The sequence below is a fragment of the Pogonomyrmex barbatus genome, unplaced genomic scaffold (assembly GCF_055798465.1).
Source record: "Pogonomyrmex barbatus isolate J1 unplaced genomic scaffold, ASM5579846v1 scaffold6, whole genome shotgun sequence".
Lineage (NCBI taxonomy): Eukaryota > Metazoa > Arthropoda > Insecta > Hymenoptera > Formicidae > Pogonomyrmex > Pogonomyrmex barbatus.
The window spans coordinates 8666063-8684148 of record NW_028297160.1 but is presented as its reverse complement, the minus strand read 5'-3'; the positions used below and the strand labels follow the sequence as shown (position 1 = coordinate 8684148).

The following is an 18086-nucleotide window of genomic DNA, read 5'->3' as shown; positions in this document are numbered from 1 at the left end:
CGGCATACGTTAATTAAGAATTAATTAAGCGATCGTCTTAGATGACTTTAGGCGTAACGTAATATTAATCGTGACTGTCGTCGTGAATAATCAATGATGCATAGTGGGCATTAATTATGCGACGCTTAATTACGTATGTATTTTCTTACGAGATACTCTCCGAACGCACTTGCTCTAGCCACGGAATTTGAAAGAAATTGATCGATGTTTAATTAACGGCTTGCACGTCACGCGTAATTATTCCTTTCCTGGAGAAATTGATGTTTTCCGATTCAGCCGGGCGGCAAGATGCAAGATCGAGGAATATTGCATGACTAATTTTTCTTGGATAATTAATATGTTAATAGTGATTTAATTCGAAATCTCTATTTTGCGAAGGCACGACGATAACATAGCAATTTGGGGGGCATTTGCATTCCCATTGATTTCTTACGTTTCACTGCAAAAGTATAACTTTTTATTTAAGTCTTAAGCAACGAATTAATTATTCATAATGCACAGATATAGGCCACATCTTATTGTACAATTTTTACTTGAAATTTTCATCGCGCACATGCTTATACACACGTTTATACATCTCGTGCACGGTATTATACGATGGGATTTACGAATTATTTATACATGACTGAACTATCGTGCGATACTCCGAAATATTTACGATGATCACGTAGCTATTGTGTATTATACACCGCTTATGATGGAAAGCAGAATCTTGCTGGGAATTTAACAGAATCTTAGCATGATGTTACGTATTTCCGCGAAAGTATATATTATTAGCTTTCCGCAACCACGAAACATTGTTTCTCTTGCGTCGGATAGGTGGAATCACGTGCGTCAGACTTCGATCTAAAATCATGGCACACGCGAGGGCAACGTCGGGGGAGGGGGGGGGGATAAGAACGCATGTTTCGAGATCTCGTCACGATTTTCTAGATTTTCCGAGATTGTAACTGAACATTGTATATACATAATTATTTATATTTATGTAACTTTTATTTATAGTTATGTAACTTTTATTTATAGTTATGTAACTTTTTTTTCTTATTCTTTTATCTTTTTACTTTTTATTATTTTTTATTTGTGCGCAATTAAAAACTTTATGCTAAATCTGTGTATATTCGTGTTATTTATGCACTATTCTTTTGATGAATTATATTACTTTGGAAAAATTTGTTACAAAATATATTATAAATGCTTAAAATAATTATTTTAAGCATAGAATTTTTTTTATAATATCTATTTAAGTATTCTGTGTGAGAAAAGAAAAATAGTGTAGATGTAAATATAAAACAAAACAGCTTATTGATACATAGGTATATGATATGATTTGTATTATAATTTAGATATAGATTTTAATATATTATATTAAAAAGAATAGTAAACTGGCGTTGTTTGTTATATGTTACAATATTATTATAATAAATTATATTGAATGAGACATGTGGATAGCAACGTTCTCCAAAAGTGCATGCCATTTATAATCGACTTCGATGCACAAGGGGATACTGACGTAACGATGATCGTGATTTCAGGACGATGGCATAATGGATCATGACACAGACGGAGACGGCGCGATCAACTTGTCAACGTCACAGCGACCCTCCGCCGCCACCACCCCTAATGGTGATACTCCCACTTACGGCCAAGATCAACAAGACAACGATCAGGTAAGGAATTAATCAAGGAGAACGGCCTCGATTTATTATCTAATATTTATTTTTTATTGTCTCTCTATGTGCACAACATAACCAGCGATAATTGACAAGTGTAAAATAAACACAATATTATCAACACAATACGTGTTAAGTTAATTCTATACTAAATTTATTTTTTTTCCTTTTTTTTTTCTAAATGTATTTAATAAAATAAAATTTAATAGTAGAATTGGATGTATATTTAATAGTTAGTATAATAAATCAAAAGTTAAGTATAATTATGAAAAATATGTTTACGTGGAATATAAAAATATGAAATACTTGCGACAGTTTATTCAATCAATCTAATCCATTGACACGACACTATGACAACATTGAATCAGACAACACTGAAGCGTTATTCTTGGTCTCACGAAGAAAGAGAAAGAGAGCATTATATTTGGACATTTTCAAAGCAAAAGATATTAGTCACAGAAGTGTGTGAATAGTAATTTGTTTAGAATTTGACAATCAGACTGAATTTGCCTTAATTCAAACAATGAAAGCTTTTATCAAATGGGTGACGAAATATGATAACATTGATCCATATAACATCGCTAAATATAGCCGCAGCTGTTTATACGCGATAAGATTCAAGACGTTAATCCGCGCCAACAATGTAACATCGTAACATTTTTTGCTAGTAACATTGTCAACGTATGTGTGTTTGTATGTGGCATACGGCGCGTGCTAAAAAAAATATTCGAAATAGTATCCTGCAGTAATTTTCCATAAGCAATCCGATGTTGTTTAATCAGATATTAACAAATGCTAATCTTATGCAAAATTTATTAAACAATATATTTATTTATTTCACGTGATATATATATATATATATGCATATGTTTGCAATATTTCAACATACTGATGTTACATAAGCAAATTAACATTATCTCGAATTATCAAATATCGTTGTGTTTAATTATATTGTTGACACTGTAATGTACAATCTGATATCAACGTTATGTTGGTATATAACATCCGCTTATATTACAAATATCACTGTAGAAGATATCTTTAAAGACGTCACATTGCGCATCTGCTTTATTTAGGCAGAGTAATGACATGAAAAAAATTAATGTGTAAAATTTGCACATACTATTCTGAAAGAGATGTTTTATTTTAAGATGCTATATGTATATAAAGGCAATCAATTTTAATCCTATTCTCTCTTAATATGAAATTAATCGTATACGAGACAAATATACTAGTCTAAAATAAAGAGAAATTATAATAAAGTGAATATTACTAATAAGAGAAAATCTCTCTCGGGAGATCTCGCGGATATCATCTGCAACAAGTTGGAGGAAGACAGACTTCGAACTCTCTGAGCTGTAAGTAGGACCCGATCGTTTTCGAACGGTCATCAAGGAGAGGTAGAGGCAATAAAGTGAAACAGTGACCTCCGCATCCTTTTACGCCCCTCTTTTCGTGCTTTTTCACGCGAAGTTCAAATCGAAAACGGAATTGAACGGTCTTCCGCATCCTGTATCGCGACCTATCGAGAGTAAACCGATAACGGAGCTTTCCGGGATCTTGGAGTTTCCCAGCGATAAGCCAACAGGCGCGACACTTTGACATTTGACACCCGGCTGCCATAAAATCGGACCCCCTGATTTCAAATTCAATTCAAAATCCTGCGTTCGCGGGCGAACGCAATATACCACCCCGGTAAGCGACGGCGGTGGAAACAAATGTTTTATGGCCCTTAAAGCGGCCTTTTTCATTCGATTTCGTTTCCGCAAAGGGTATAATATACGTTGCTCGCGAACGTATGCGCGTCTGTATGATATACCTTGCGAATATACCAATCTGTGAAAAACTGCTTTGTTTCTTCATCCTTAATCTATAAACAAATTCAAATTTTTACTCCGTTCATAAAATATAATTCGTCTTTTCCGAATAGCATTCCAAAATGCGCATATCGCGCTATCTCGTTTTTAGATGTACTTTTTTTCCAAACTGTTCCAATTTTACTTTAATTTTTTATATAAATCTTCACATACGTACGTACCTTGAAGCGCAAAAGAGCAAACTTTATACGCGTCCGACATTAGCCGAGATAATTAATTATAAATGTGGATAAGCAGGTTTAATACCAAGGGACCCGCGTAATACGAAACCGTTTATCGAGTTTTATTTTCGGTTTCCCTATTCCCGATGACCCAAGGAGTAAAATCGTGTTTCCCCATCCGAAGGATCGACTATCGAGCTAATATTAAAATGCATGTACCGTATTAATCCTGCCGAGTTTAGCTGAGATATATCAAAATGAATACAGGTCGCGACATTTTATTACGTCCAGGTCAAACCGAAAGAGTATCATCGTTGTTGAGAATTTCTAAAATATTGTGTTAAATCAATATATATTTAATTATCTAATATATGCTTATGATAATTTCTTTTAACGATAATTGAGTTTCTTTTAATCCATCCATTTGCAATTACCTCAATTCCGAGGAATAAACTTAAAATCTCGAAATAAATTGTTAAATTAGTTTAATTTTACATTAATTTAATTATATGCACGATTTATAAATAAGAATACACTATTCTATCACATCAACATTTATTCTCTCTCTCTCTCTCTCTCTCTCTCTCCTCTCTCGAAATTGATAAATATAATTATCTTTCTCGGTTTAATAAAGATAAATAAAAATGAAAGAATATATATTATAAATACTTGCTTGACATGAATTTAAATTTTAAACAAAAATCAAAGTAAAAAAATTAACAATGTAAATTGCAAGATAAAAATTAGAAAATCATATCCAATACATATTTACATAATACAAAAAACTCAATTATGCATATATCAAATTAATTATATTTTTAATAGCTTATATATATATATATATATTTTAGTCAAAGTACTGCTCTCGATAAAGATTTCGGATTATCAGACTTTCCAAAACTAGAAACTTCTTATACCTAACAACCATGCAATTTCCCATACACGAGCAACGTTCCAAGGAATTGGAACACATGAAGGTATCATGGCAATTACATTCTCTCGTAACGAAGTCACGAAGATATCAGAATCTCAATGGCAAGGCATGTAGACACCTCGACATTTCGACTTTGTGCTTCTCTCCGTCTTCCTCCGCCGATCCTTGTATCCTTAACCGCAGAAGGAACGACATTGTCCTTCGCGATACGTCCTTAGGCTACCGCGTCACTTTGGAAACCCTCGTAGCCGCCTCTCGACTCTCGAGAACTCCTTAAATTATAAACAGTGTCAGGCAACGTCGTGGTACTTCGATCGCGGTCACAGTTCGAACGGGAACTTGGCTTTCGAGTCTTCTGACTCGTATTCGTATTCGGAACATTTTCGATGGAGTTATGCTGGTATCTTAGGCATCACATTCGTTTTTTTGCAATTAAAAGTTCACTTTGAAAAACTGGCATTTGATCAAACTAGCGTTGATAACTGCGTTATTCAATGCTCGAATAAACATGGAATTTTCTATTTGCATTCAATACACTTTTGACATTATAACTTTTTTTTTTTATTTATATCGTTTATCCTCGTGGAAATGTTAAAATATTATCAGATAAAATAATGTCAGGACTTTTCGGCTAGATTGAATTGTTCAGATTTTTTAGATTTATTGATGTAATTTGATGATCGTGCATATAGCAAAAGTATCCTCGTTATTAATGCTTTTTAATGGAAATCTAAGTTTTTAATTAATTAATTTGTAATTAATTTGTAATAATATGTGGTATATGTATAAAAAGCTTTTATTATATGTTATTATATGCTTTTATTAAATGTTAATTCTAAATGATGAGAATGAGAAAAGGGTCATTGATTTTTCGCGGATAAAAATTATGATTACATTGACGTAATGTCTCATTCGGTATAGCATAGAATCTTAACTTCTGCTCAAACTTTCCGTCCGGTTAATAAGTTAACTGCAGAATCGCCTTGAAGTTCTGCATAGAGATTGCAAATAATTGACTCAACGCGACAATTGTCGACATTAACCTAACCCATTACTTGGAAAGCTAGCGAGATTCTACGAAGTTACGGAGTCTATCAAGATTGCTTCAAGTGTGACACAATGGAAGTGAGGAAATCGCGGTCGAATCGCAGGACGGTCAGCAAAAGTCAATGGTTACCCAAAACTCGATCCCAAAACGATCAAGCCAACTTCATAAAGTCGTAAGATCTTCAAAGTTCGTTGATGTTCGATTCAATCGACACTTCCTTCCTCCACATTTAAAATAAAATGGCACCAAAAATCGCACGAAGATTTTCGCACACCGAAACTTATAACGCTCGTTCACGATTTACTCTAAATCCAAATAGATTTTTTGAATGTTAATTATTAATATTATTACTTTTCCGAGAGGCAAGCACTAAAATGTTATTATTAGTCGTTGTTTAGTCACGCAACTGGAACATACAGTATATGATTATATATAAGAAATAATATAGAATGATTCCGAAATATAACGCTCTATGCACGTTAGTCTATGATAAGTTTACCGATAAGTAACCTTTATTTATACAAGCAATGATTGAACAGATGTATCGAAGTGTTCCGTATGTGTAAGGCTCGTATTTGTGATTTTATTATATATATATATATATATATATATATATATATACATATTAATGTAATATCCTTTTCTATAATTCTACATTTATGCAAGTGTATATGTATTTGTTCCTCCAGAATTTTCTAATTCCTTTATAATATTTCTAATTTTTAATTAATTTATCAATGATCGCACCAATTATATTTAAGCCATTTATGCGGCAGTTCCTTGTATAGTGCAGAAAAATTGCAAAACTTCTACGATTGTTTTTAAATAATTCTCTCGAATATTGTTATATTATTAAAAATGAGCTTAAAATTATATAATATATTTTTTATAAATAAGTTGACATTTGCAATCGCCGTTCCCTTGTCGCGAGTCATGAAGTTTCATCCTTTTACAAATAATGAAGTTTTCCGAAATATTTCTATAACTGCTACGTGATGTTCGTTCGTCTATTCAATAATTTGCCGTCACGGCATTTCACAATTAAACAAACTTTCACCGTGAATGACGTCGATATTTCATTACACTCCTCACTCCGTTTATCTCCGGTTAATATCCAAACGTCCGGGGAATCCAAAGGATTTTTAGCGGGAGTATCGGCGTTCCTTGAAATGCAAAAAGGGGTTGCGAGGACGAGTGAACGAATGGGGGAGGGAAGGGCGAGAGCGGGGATTAAAAAAAAAAAAAAAAGAAGGACAGAACGGTGAAAGAGGAAGAGACGAGCATTGATGAAAGACAAGCGAGTTCTCACCTCCCGCTTCAGTTTTATGGATCGCAAATTGCGGATAGGCTGTCCTTCCCAATCAGGCAGCTTGGCACCCTCCTCGCCGACCAATTCTTCTTTCCCAGCTTTCCCTCGCACCATTTCTCTGCCTCCTCTCCTACCCTTACAGCCTATAAGCGGCTCGCATCCTCTCCTCTCCCGGTGAGGCCGTAACTTTTACGTAACACGCTTCGCTATGAATATCGATGCCGGCGGAGTTAAGGAGAGCTCGCTTTTCTGTAATTGAAAGAATTTTTGTCGTGCTGAGCCAGCTGGCCGGGGCATAAAAGGTCTCGGATCGGAGTACTCCGTAGTTCTTGCGTGTCGAAGAACTCCGCGGTACGACGTGAGCGACGAGGATTTTAATAAATTACCGAAACGGGTGGATTTGGGTGGCCTTTATTCTCCTCTCGGGGCCTTGCATCGTCGGAGATGGAAATTCCTTTCCGAGAGTAGCGATCTGGTTTGCTTCTGGTCTGATTAGGCTCGTTTGCGCCGGGTGCTGCTAGGAACTCTCGAACTGGGAATTGTTTCGCCTCCCTTAGGTTACTTTGCTGAAGTATATACGTTGAGTGTGAATCAACTTGACGAAAGCGATTAATAACATTTCGTTTAAGAAAAGAGTATTCATGATCACGTCTTAATTATCTTTTATATTTTATTTTCTCATTGCAATGTTGTAGAGACAATTGAGAAATGTTTGCGATGAACAATCATCGTGTCATATTTTAACAAATTTAAAATTATATTTGTACATTCGTACAAATGTACATAACACGATTGTTAACAGTGTCTTAAATGTTGTATAAAAGTTGATATTTTTTTCAAGGCATGTATATTAAGACAATGATGGAAACTGTTACAGCTGGGGAATAACGACCTCGTTAGTTCCTAGTCAACTTTAACGACATTCGTTTTTTCGGTGGTCCCTCAAGGAATTCTTATTGCGAAACATCATGCTGTCCATGGAAGTCATGATTATCTTTATAGCGCTCGTTATTTCACAAAGTGGAAAGTTACCGATAATAAAAGCTGTTGTTATTTGCATCGTCGTAATACACGTATCTAATGAGTAACGGCTAATGAAAAAGGACTAATGGCTGGCTAGTGTGGGAAAATGTGCGTAACGTGCCACTTCTGCGATTGCTTCGTGATGGGAAGATCGTTCCGTTAAATTGGTCTTGGACGTTACAGTTATATGTACATATGAATGTTTTATGAAAATTGTTGGAATTGTAGGTCGTTAGACGAATTCAAAAAGATAAGTCAGAGATACTTAAATACATTTACATACGAATAATAAAGATGTAATATACAAGACGCTTTGTGAATTAATTTCTATATAAGCCAGTTATATAATGATAAATATAGCAGAAGGATGCTGTTGAATAAAATAACACTTTTAATATTGCACATCTTAATTTTTTTTCTTCTGTATCTTATAAGCGATAATTTTTTTGCGTTTCAAATTTGACGTATTCCAACATTGCATGACAAATATCAAACAAATGTCTATGTTTCTTAAAATATAATTGTAAATCTAATTTCTCTCAATTTCTCAAACTTAAGAAGACTTAACACTTGACGCACGATGGTAGTGGTGAACTCGGGAAGTCGACGGCAAGACAGAAGTCAGGAGCTCGGGAATGCTGTGGTATAGCGCGACGTCTCGTGTAGTCTTCCAAGTCTCGGTTTTATCTGCATTATTAACCGGTCGAAACCTCACGGCTGTGTACTTAAATCCAATCTAGAAATCCCACCCTTCTAGTCTCCCACTTCGCTAACCTCGAAGAGAGAGAGAGAGAGAGAGAGAGAGAGCAAAGGTCGACGGAGACTGGCAAGGGCGATTACCCTCTATTATTCACACGCTCCGTTTCGTACCGCTGAGTGATACCTGAGAGAAACTTGTCGAACATCCTTCTAATGTTCAGCGATACATTAAACTATGTTATGTCACCATTCTATTGTTTCGCTATTATAGTATAATTTATTATTTTTTTCAATTCCTTCGATTTTTCTGATATCGATATCGATTGACATTTTTGCTAATAAGTTTATACTTGATTACAAAATTTATGTATTTTTCGTAAATTAGTATTTTCATTTTTTTGTCATTTTTATGAACGTTTCAATAAAAAAAAAAAAAAAAAAAAAAACAATAAGTTGAAATTTTATTTTAATACACGATCGTTGTGTAGAATTTGTTACTATCTAAAGTATTTATTTATATTTTCATAATTGGAAATTGGCTGAATGAATTTTTGATTGATCTATTGTGTTTGTCGGTAAGATTACAACCACGTTGTATCAAACGTTATCTTGTTAACGATGTTAACACTATATGTAAAAGACTTCATACAGAAATGTAGCGAATCTAACGAATATTATATTACTGCAATCGAACGGCAATGATAGTGATGTGATTTCCACAGTTCGAACGGATCAGCTTAACGTCAGTTGACAAAACTAAGACTCCCCCATGTGCCACCTGAAATAACTTGCGGTAGCATCACGGCCAAACATTTCTCGTCGCATTGTAATAACATTATTGTAATCGCGGCAAATCTCGACAGTTTTTCGCTAGAACGTAAAACACTTCGTGACGATGTCGCGTATATAGCGCACCTGAAACAACCAGCTCCTTGTTTCTCATAATTCCTGATGCTTCGAGATAATTATCAACGTGATAATTCATCAACATCACCATATAACTATATCGAATGAATTATTCTACTGAATGTACAAATTAATTAAGAGATTAATTCGAAGATATTTTATTATTTTAGATCAGGTATTGTTTAGTTGAATTGGAAATTATTTATATTTATGTTCTTGGAGAGTTATTATATTATAGAAAAAAGAAGATTAATAAAATAAAAACTGTAAAAAATAAAAATAAAAACTAATAAAAAAATTATTTCTCTGTTTTGTTGTAGAAACAATAATCTGAAGATAAAGAAAGGATTATTAGGATATTTTTGTTTGTAGTCAAGAGAATAATTTTATAGATAAGATTCAAATTTAGTTTCTATTTGTTTTATTTATGAAGAAGATACTAGATTTCATCGTTTAAAAGCTCGTAAACCAGAGATAAGACAAGGGAAAGGAGATATTGCTTTTGTTGTGTGAACCTAATCTTTACAAATTCAAACGCATTTTCGAAGTAACTAACGATACGAAGAAATAGACAAATAGAATTCACACTCTGCTACCTTAGCTCGATATCTTCGCATCTGTTCATTTTTATCACAGTCACCACATGCGTTTCTGTCGCTTTCCCTTATCGCGCTTGTCACTAGTCGCCAGTGGCGTGGGAATCGGAATATCCGATTTCTTTCAAGCTCCATTTTGAAGCTTCTACTTCCGACGCTTTCATTCATATGCAATACTGTTCCCCAGATTTGGTTCTTTGACTACATTTCAAAAGAAGTTACGTCCAATTCTAGGATCGAGCTGACAGGTTTATATCCCATTTTACTTATTCCCGTAAGTAAAATTACGAAAATTTGATGATTGTGTTAGACAGTGGAGAAGAATGGCTGTTTCATTGTTTGAACAGCAAATGAGAATAGTGAAAATCGGTTTTCATAAGGCTCGCAATATATTATTAGATTATTTCATGATTGCTTTGTTAAAACAAAATCTTATGATTGTTAATAATAAAACAATAATAAAATTATATTGATCAAAACTAGATGTCACATTTTATAATAATTAAAATAAAGACTTTTATTAATAAAACAAGAAATTGTCTTAAACTCAATCTACTTTTATCAAATATAGATTATTCAATATCTTATAAAGGACATTATGTATTAAAATCTTTTTGAAATATTATTACTTAATTATTATTATAATTATTTCATTTTAAAAATGTATGATATCCGCAGAAGAATTAATTGTCAATTATTCTATATAATTATAATATATTTGACAATCTGTTTGCAAAAAATTTCATATAATTTTATCATTATGATTAATCCACTGCCATATGATATCATTTTTCCATTACTATTAGAAATATCTTTATTAGAGTAATAAATATATTTGAAATCTTTTAGTCAAGTCGATCAAGTTATTCTACTCGATATTAAGCAAACACGGTATCTGTGTTGACGAAAGAAATATGGCTACTTTATATAGACAATCGTGTTAGCGGTACAAATTCATTCCTTCATTGTTATCGAAAACTGCACCTCTTATCCTTGCGACATCACTCTTCGCAAGTTGCAGATGTATCTATCTATCGCAGGTTAGAAGAAAGGAGTCTCGGACTGAGAGTTTCCCAAGAATACCCGGTTCTCAGACAGTGGAACTTAATTAAAAGCACGCGCGATGATTATTTGCGTAGCCGCCGTTCATCGTTTATTTTGGAAATTGCGTCGCTTAGGCAACGCTTTCTCACGAGCGGGTTTGGAATCCTTTTCGATGTAGCCGCACGAAGAGCTCTCTAAAAATTTGGATACGGAACAAATAAGCTTGAGAAAACGAATTTTTAATGTCTCTAACAACAATGTTGAAAGTGGCAGAGAATGAAATAAATTATATTGCTATGTTTTTTTTTTTATTTTTAATCATACTGAACTAAGCTGAAAAGTTTGTACTTTTATTTTTAAGATATATTGTAAAGTTAATATATTAAGGCAATATATATAGAAGTCATATTATACTTCTTTACAGATATCATGAAATTAAACCGTATAAAATTTTAACGAAACTAAATCCATATTGAAATTCCGTATAGAATTAATTCTGTTTATCCTTTACTCAGCATCTTTTCACTTTTTTATTATGGGAATTAATTATTTTAACTAAACAATTTTGTAACGCTTGTAAGCAAAATTGGCGAAATAACCGAAAGGGAGACTCGTCGATGTACAATTGAAAACGCCGTAGCACTCGTGTTAGACGCTTAAGGGATGAAAGGGTTATCGCTCCTCGCTGGAGAAAGAGAGAGAGGAAAAGAGCGAGCGTATGTATGCCGGAAGAGAATATACGTCGAGCAGAGGAAGAAACGACGGGGTGAAGGTAAATGAAGAAAAAGGGACAGAGAAAGAGTGTCCGCGAGAGAGTAGGATCCGAGAGTAGGACGCGCGCGCGAGAGAGAGGGAAAAAGGGTGCGATGAAGCCGCGATGGGGTACAGTCGAGGGGAGGGGGGGAGGGGGAGGGGGAAGGGGAGGAGGCGAAGCGTCGGCTAGAATAAACACATAGATGTTTTCTTTGTTCCTCTAAACTAAACAACCAACGAGGAATCTAAACAGAGGCCAGAACCCAAATTCAATTTGGTCGCCGCCTCCGTCTCTACCTTCAGCTGTTCTACGGACGAAAGGTATCCCTCCCCTCCTCCCCCCGATCCTGCGCCCTATCTGTCCATTTCACCCTTATACACTTAACGCTGCTGCAGGACGGTACCTAATATTTACCACGCCTCTCTTATACCGGATAACCGACCTCGCACACGCACGCACTTGGCCCCCCTTTAAACAATACGCGCTAATGCACGCCGCGATATGCGAGCTTCAGACACGGATAGACGTCGCTCGATGTGGTTATCTCATGGATCTCTTTCTTCGTCTCACTTATCATTAAGATTTTAATTACATTGTGCATTAATTTAGATAGATTTTCCGTGCTGTGTTTTTTATCGTGTGCCGATGATAACTGTTCGATTATGTTTACCGATCGTATTTACTAATCACCTATTTACTTACTCGAGTCAGATTTTTCCACACGGAAATAGGTAAATAAAATCGAGTCGGGTTTTCCCACACGAAAGGTAGGTAAGAAGACTTAGATTACACGCAACTTACAAGAAATCTACAAGCGACACGTTCAATTCACTGAAATTTATAACGTTACGCGCAAAACGTTACTCGTTGTATCCTGTGATTAAATAAGTTTTTGTCCGATACAAACAATTGTTCGAAGAGGGAATTTCTGAGCGAAACAGTTTATCAATAATATTGCAAAATTATACAAATATTTGCCATTCGCTCTCTTTTATTACCGCGCAACGATATATTCATATGTATCGCGGAGGCGAGGAGATGGAGGAGGTCCCAGATTTGCTTGTATCAAGATTGATCGGTAAAAAAAAAATCATTCTCCTTTTTTTCTCCCCCCCCCCCCCCCCACCCGTCCCCCGCTATCGTGGGCGGACAACTCTTCTGCACGCTAGCGGAAATCCATTCATTTCGATATTTAACTGCCGGTGCGCCGTTTATTCCGTAACCTAGCGCGATCACGTATCTGATATCAGGCGGCGCGGCGACGCGGCGATACGTGCGAAAGGTACGTACGTACGTCAATACGTTGGACGGCAAGAAATTATAACAGCGGAGCAAAAGTCTATTAGGATTTTCATTTCCTGAATAAATAAAACTCGTCGAATCGTTTAATACGCCGGGGAGGAATTCGCACGTGCATGCGCTAATCCCTGCTTTCCTGCTCGTCGGGGATAGGAACAGTGTATGAGCACACGCCGACGCGAATGTGTACGCGGCAGTGTGGTGCCTGTGCGTGTAACTAAAGCTTGATTCACATCGAGATGTGACCCTACCTTATTCACCGGTATCCCTATCCCGCTTCGCGGACTTCACAATAAAGATGATTCCAGATGAAAAAAAAATTTTACTTGAAAAGAGTACGTTAGTAGCGGAATGGAAATGAACAATTGACAATTGATCGGTATCTGATACTTGAAGCAAATGTGAGGTTGCTTTTACGCACTTTACTTGGAAGTTGATTTTTTTTCTATTGAACAATTGAATTTTCTTTATCTTTGGATAAACCATCTTTGGATAGCTGATGTAATTGATTCATTCAGTAATCAAGTATTGTTTACGGAATTACTTTAATTTTCCTCATGACGATGTGATGTTTATAGACTTTTACTTTAATCATTACATTATATTAGTTGATTGTACAAAGTTTCATTGATAAGGTAAAGATCATACAAATTAAATTTGTGTGTGTGTGTGTGTGTGTGTGTGTGTGTGTGTATAAGTGGACATTTTTAATGATATTTAATGATGTGATTTATAAATATAAAATAAATATAAAATACACAAATGCACTGACATTGCAAAAATATTATAATTTTATATTTTTTATGAGCGCTTATATTAATAATGAAAGTGTTCATTTATATCAGAATGAAAAAACTATTGCTGTTGATATAAATGTGCATTTGTAAAAGATCATGTAAGAAATCTTAAGAACTGTGCAAAATAGTTTATTTGCGCAATAAGAATGAACATTTCAAGACAAGAGAAAACATTCTTAGCTAGATATTTCTTGGAGATTTATAGACTTTGTAGTTATCTTTTCGCACAGGACTTAATATCTTCTATTATGCAAAGGCAATTGGAATAATTATGCCTAAAGTATCATTAGGATTTATATTTGTTGTTGAATGCAGCGTGCCTGCGCGGAGCTTGCGAGTCCAGAATTGAAGAAAGATCGAATATCATATCGCGGCTGTGCGTGGATCGTTGAAGGACAGCCTCAGCGATGCTAGTAACAAGTTCGAGAAAAAAAAGGGAAATGAAATTAAAAAGTATCCTCTCGCAGAGCGGTGCGGCTATCGCGGAGGCAACGTGCAGGTCCTTCTCATCCCTTGCCCCGAAAATAAACGCGTACATCCTCTATTCTCCCTTGTAATAATCCCTTCCGGTTAATCTGCTCCAATGTAGCCTGCAGCAAGTATCCGATGAACATCGTATATACTCCCATCCAGCTGCACGTCGGCAAAAGTACCGGCTTCCTGCGCCGGTACACACTCTTCACATCGTGGGGTAGAACCACCACGCATCCATCCTCTTCCGACTATCGTATTCTTCCGTGAAAAACGAGTAAATAAATATAAATGTGCGGAATCTGCGTGGTCCCACCGCGAAAGAAGAGGAAGTTACACGTTCTCGCCGGAATCGCCCGGAGCGGTGTATTTCAAAAGGAAAGAATTCGGTTTACCTCACATTTTACTGAATTACTAAAACACAATGTACTAGTAAAACAAAATAATAAAGAAAATTAGATATTGGAGAGGAAAATGACAAGGATAGAAAATAGGATTGCTAAAAATATGACAGCTGATCTTCGGTGCATTTCTTGCATCATGTAAAATAACAATAGATACTCGAAATTATAATAAAATTTAGTAAGTGTTGGGAAGATTTCATAAGACGAAGAAAGAAATTATAGGAAATAAGATTGAAAGAAAAAAATAAGTCTTGATTTGTTATTTTTTTTTATTGAATACAAAATATCCTATATTTATTAACGGTTCTATATTTTACGTTTATTAAGTCGTGATGAAAGGACGAAAAGAGAAAAAAAATACCGAAAAATAAAAGAGAAGAGGTGAAAAAATAGAAACAGAACCGTGGATAGTCGGTACTCTCGGTACTTGCCTTGTAAATAATGTGCATTGACGAGCAAATGGTTGAAATTATAAATGAGAAAATGTGAAAGAGATACATTTTCCGCAGTACGCCTGTTGAGCCGAAAGTGTGCTATATCTATAAACAAATATATGTATATCACGGTTAGGAGGAACACGATATTCACTCGCCAGTTCTGAGCAAAGAATGTTAAGTAGTCCGGTGCGCGCGTTTCCCCTTCGGCTCTCGGCCTGCCGTCCTGGCCGTCTCCTCCGCCGATCTTTCTGATATTTTCATCTATCCGTGCAAATGTACTTAGCGTGCGCGCAAGCTGCCCGAGCCGGCAAGCTTTATTACGTGAATTTGGAAGCGCTGTAAGCGACTGAAGGGGATGAGCACAGGGAAGGGTGTACAGAGAGAAGATATACGTTTCGCCGGTTTCGCGCGCGGAGTGGTAGCACGGCGGAGGCGGGGGGGGGGAGGGGGAGGGGGAGGGGAGAGGGGGGGGCGGAGGAGTCGAGCGAAGGATGGTCGCGCGGGAGGGTGGTAGCCTGGATAGCCGGTGTACCGTGCCAGCTCTGAGAGACGACCGGCTCTTCATCCCGTGGATATGCATTTTCCGTTCTCCCAGCCCACCGATTTTCCCTCTCCGCGCCATTCCTCACAAGCCGCTTCTCCCGTGCTATCCTCTGTCGGTTTCTCTCTTATTGCTCCCGCTCCCTCATACTTACTGGATTGTAGATGAGCGGCGCGATAGACGGTGGTGTGCACGCGTATATGCGCGCGGAAACGCGGGAGTACTGTTAATTCGGTTTACGAGCTTCTATCAGGAATATAAGGGAAACGAACGACCGGCATAGTGCGCCATTTCGAAGTTGAGGCAAGTGTGCCGCGTTGCACGCATACTATCTCGAAAGAAAGAGAGAGAGAGAGAGAGAGAGAGAGGGGGGGGGGAAGGGGGAGAGATGAAAGGAAAAAAAAGAACATCTGTTCTCAAAGTGTTCTTTTTTTTTTTTTTTCCCCCGATTCGTTTACACGTCGTTGTTAACGACGAAAGGGCGACTGAAGAGGACGCCATTGCGCCGTGAGAATTCTACCGATGTCGGTACCGGTGATGCGATTTTTAAAAGAGTAGAATAAAACTATCATATTTTTAAGGCATATCGTAGACCACAAAGTATGACACATACTTTTTCTTTTTCCAAAAGTGGTCATCTTTGTCTGGATGTTTCTAGAAATATGAGCAACTTGTTTTTAGAAATCTCATACGCATTCGCGGAAATTAGTTAACTAAAAATTAGACAACCAGTGCAGTTATAATATGCAGTCGAAAGACTACTGAATTGCGTAAGTAGCAGAGACTTGTATTGCTGAAATAGTATCAGATGGCGTGTATCATATAGCAAAAAAAAAAAAAGAGATAATTCTGTCGAGACGAAACGTAAGCAGTATTATACCACCGGACGTTCCAGTATTACACCAGAAATTAAAATAACGTCACCGTTCGCGACTGACTGAACATATATATATATATATATATTTTTTTTTTTTGTTTGAAAGGAGATACACCAGAAACAAAACGATAATTCCAGCGCGTAATGCGCTGACAAGACGGGCATCGACGTTGTTGTTCGCAATGACGAACGTGTCGCCGGCGGCACGTTACGAACTGGTTGAAAAAGAAATTGTTCATGCATACCGTTGGTGTATACAGGAAGGTAATTGGATATCGCACATCTCGCGGACGCAACATGCACAACGAACACCACTGCTGATATGTTGAGACTCTCACGGCAGCGGTTACTACTTGGAATTGTTTTCGCGTTCGAGATTACAGCGCGCCGCCACCCGTCTCTTTTTCCTTCTCTCCTTCTCGTCCAGGAGGGTATAAGCAAGCGATAATAATCCAATTCATTGACAAATATTTTGCTACGAATTATTGGATTAAGAATTATAAATTCTAATAATTTAATTCTAAAGAAACAACCTTTAATTCTAAACAAACTTTAATTCTAAAAGTTTTATCCGCGCGGCGGTGTGGTCATAAAGAACTCGCGCTTCTTTTGCACAGCTTGAAAATACGTAAATGTTGTACAGATTTGCAAAATTTTTAAATAAAAAGATAATTATAACAATTTATTTATTTAGAATTTAGTGTAATCAAACGCCATGGATAAATCATCGAACGAACGTGACGCGAAACGATAACGAAGGATGTTTTTCTAAGATACAAATATATGAAAGAGAGAGATAACTGAACTTTTTGCTTACATACTAAGCGCATATGTGAGTAACAACGGAGAAACAAAAACATAATTGAGCAACCAACGGTTAAACGCGTCTTTCTTCGAGTTTTCGCTGCGTTATTTATATGTTATTTATCATTCGTCACGTACTCTCGAGGCTAGCGTGCACAAAGTAATGATGGTGAAGAAAGAGTCGCAGGATATCGATTAATTTGCATTATGTCTGTGAAGGTAGTACAATGTTTTATTAATTTTTAAGAAACAACGATAGTTTCAGTAGCACTTTCCAGTAGTTTTATAGTTCTTAATAAACATTAAATAAAATCTCACATTTTTGACATTGAAAAAGTAAAGAATGTCGTGCTAACTTCACATTCACACTAAAATACAAGACCTCACACTCTCACTAAAATACAAGAAACAATCGAATATTATGACATTTGAGAC

At 36.2% G+C, this 18086-nt stretch overlaps 1 protein-coding gene across 21 annotated transcripts in view; it reads left to right on the top strand.

Annotated features, from left to right (window-relative positions):
• FoxP (forkhead box transcription factor P) overlaps nucleotides 1–18086 on the top strand; it is a 276092-nt gene that overhangs the window by 175244 nt on the left and 82762 nt on the right. For all 21 annotated transcript variants that reach the window (XR_016140756.1, XM_089082889.1, XM_089082887.1 and 18 more), the window contains one exon: nucleotides 1533–1667. Coding sequence is in view for 20 of the 21 variants with exons in the window: in XM_089082889.1 (XP_088939015.1) it covers nucleotides 1533–1667 (135 nt within the window). In the remaining variant the exon portion in view is untranslated. The remainder of the gene's footprint in view (nucleotides 1–1532; nucleotides 1668–18086) is intronic.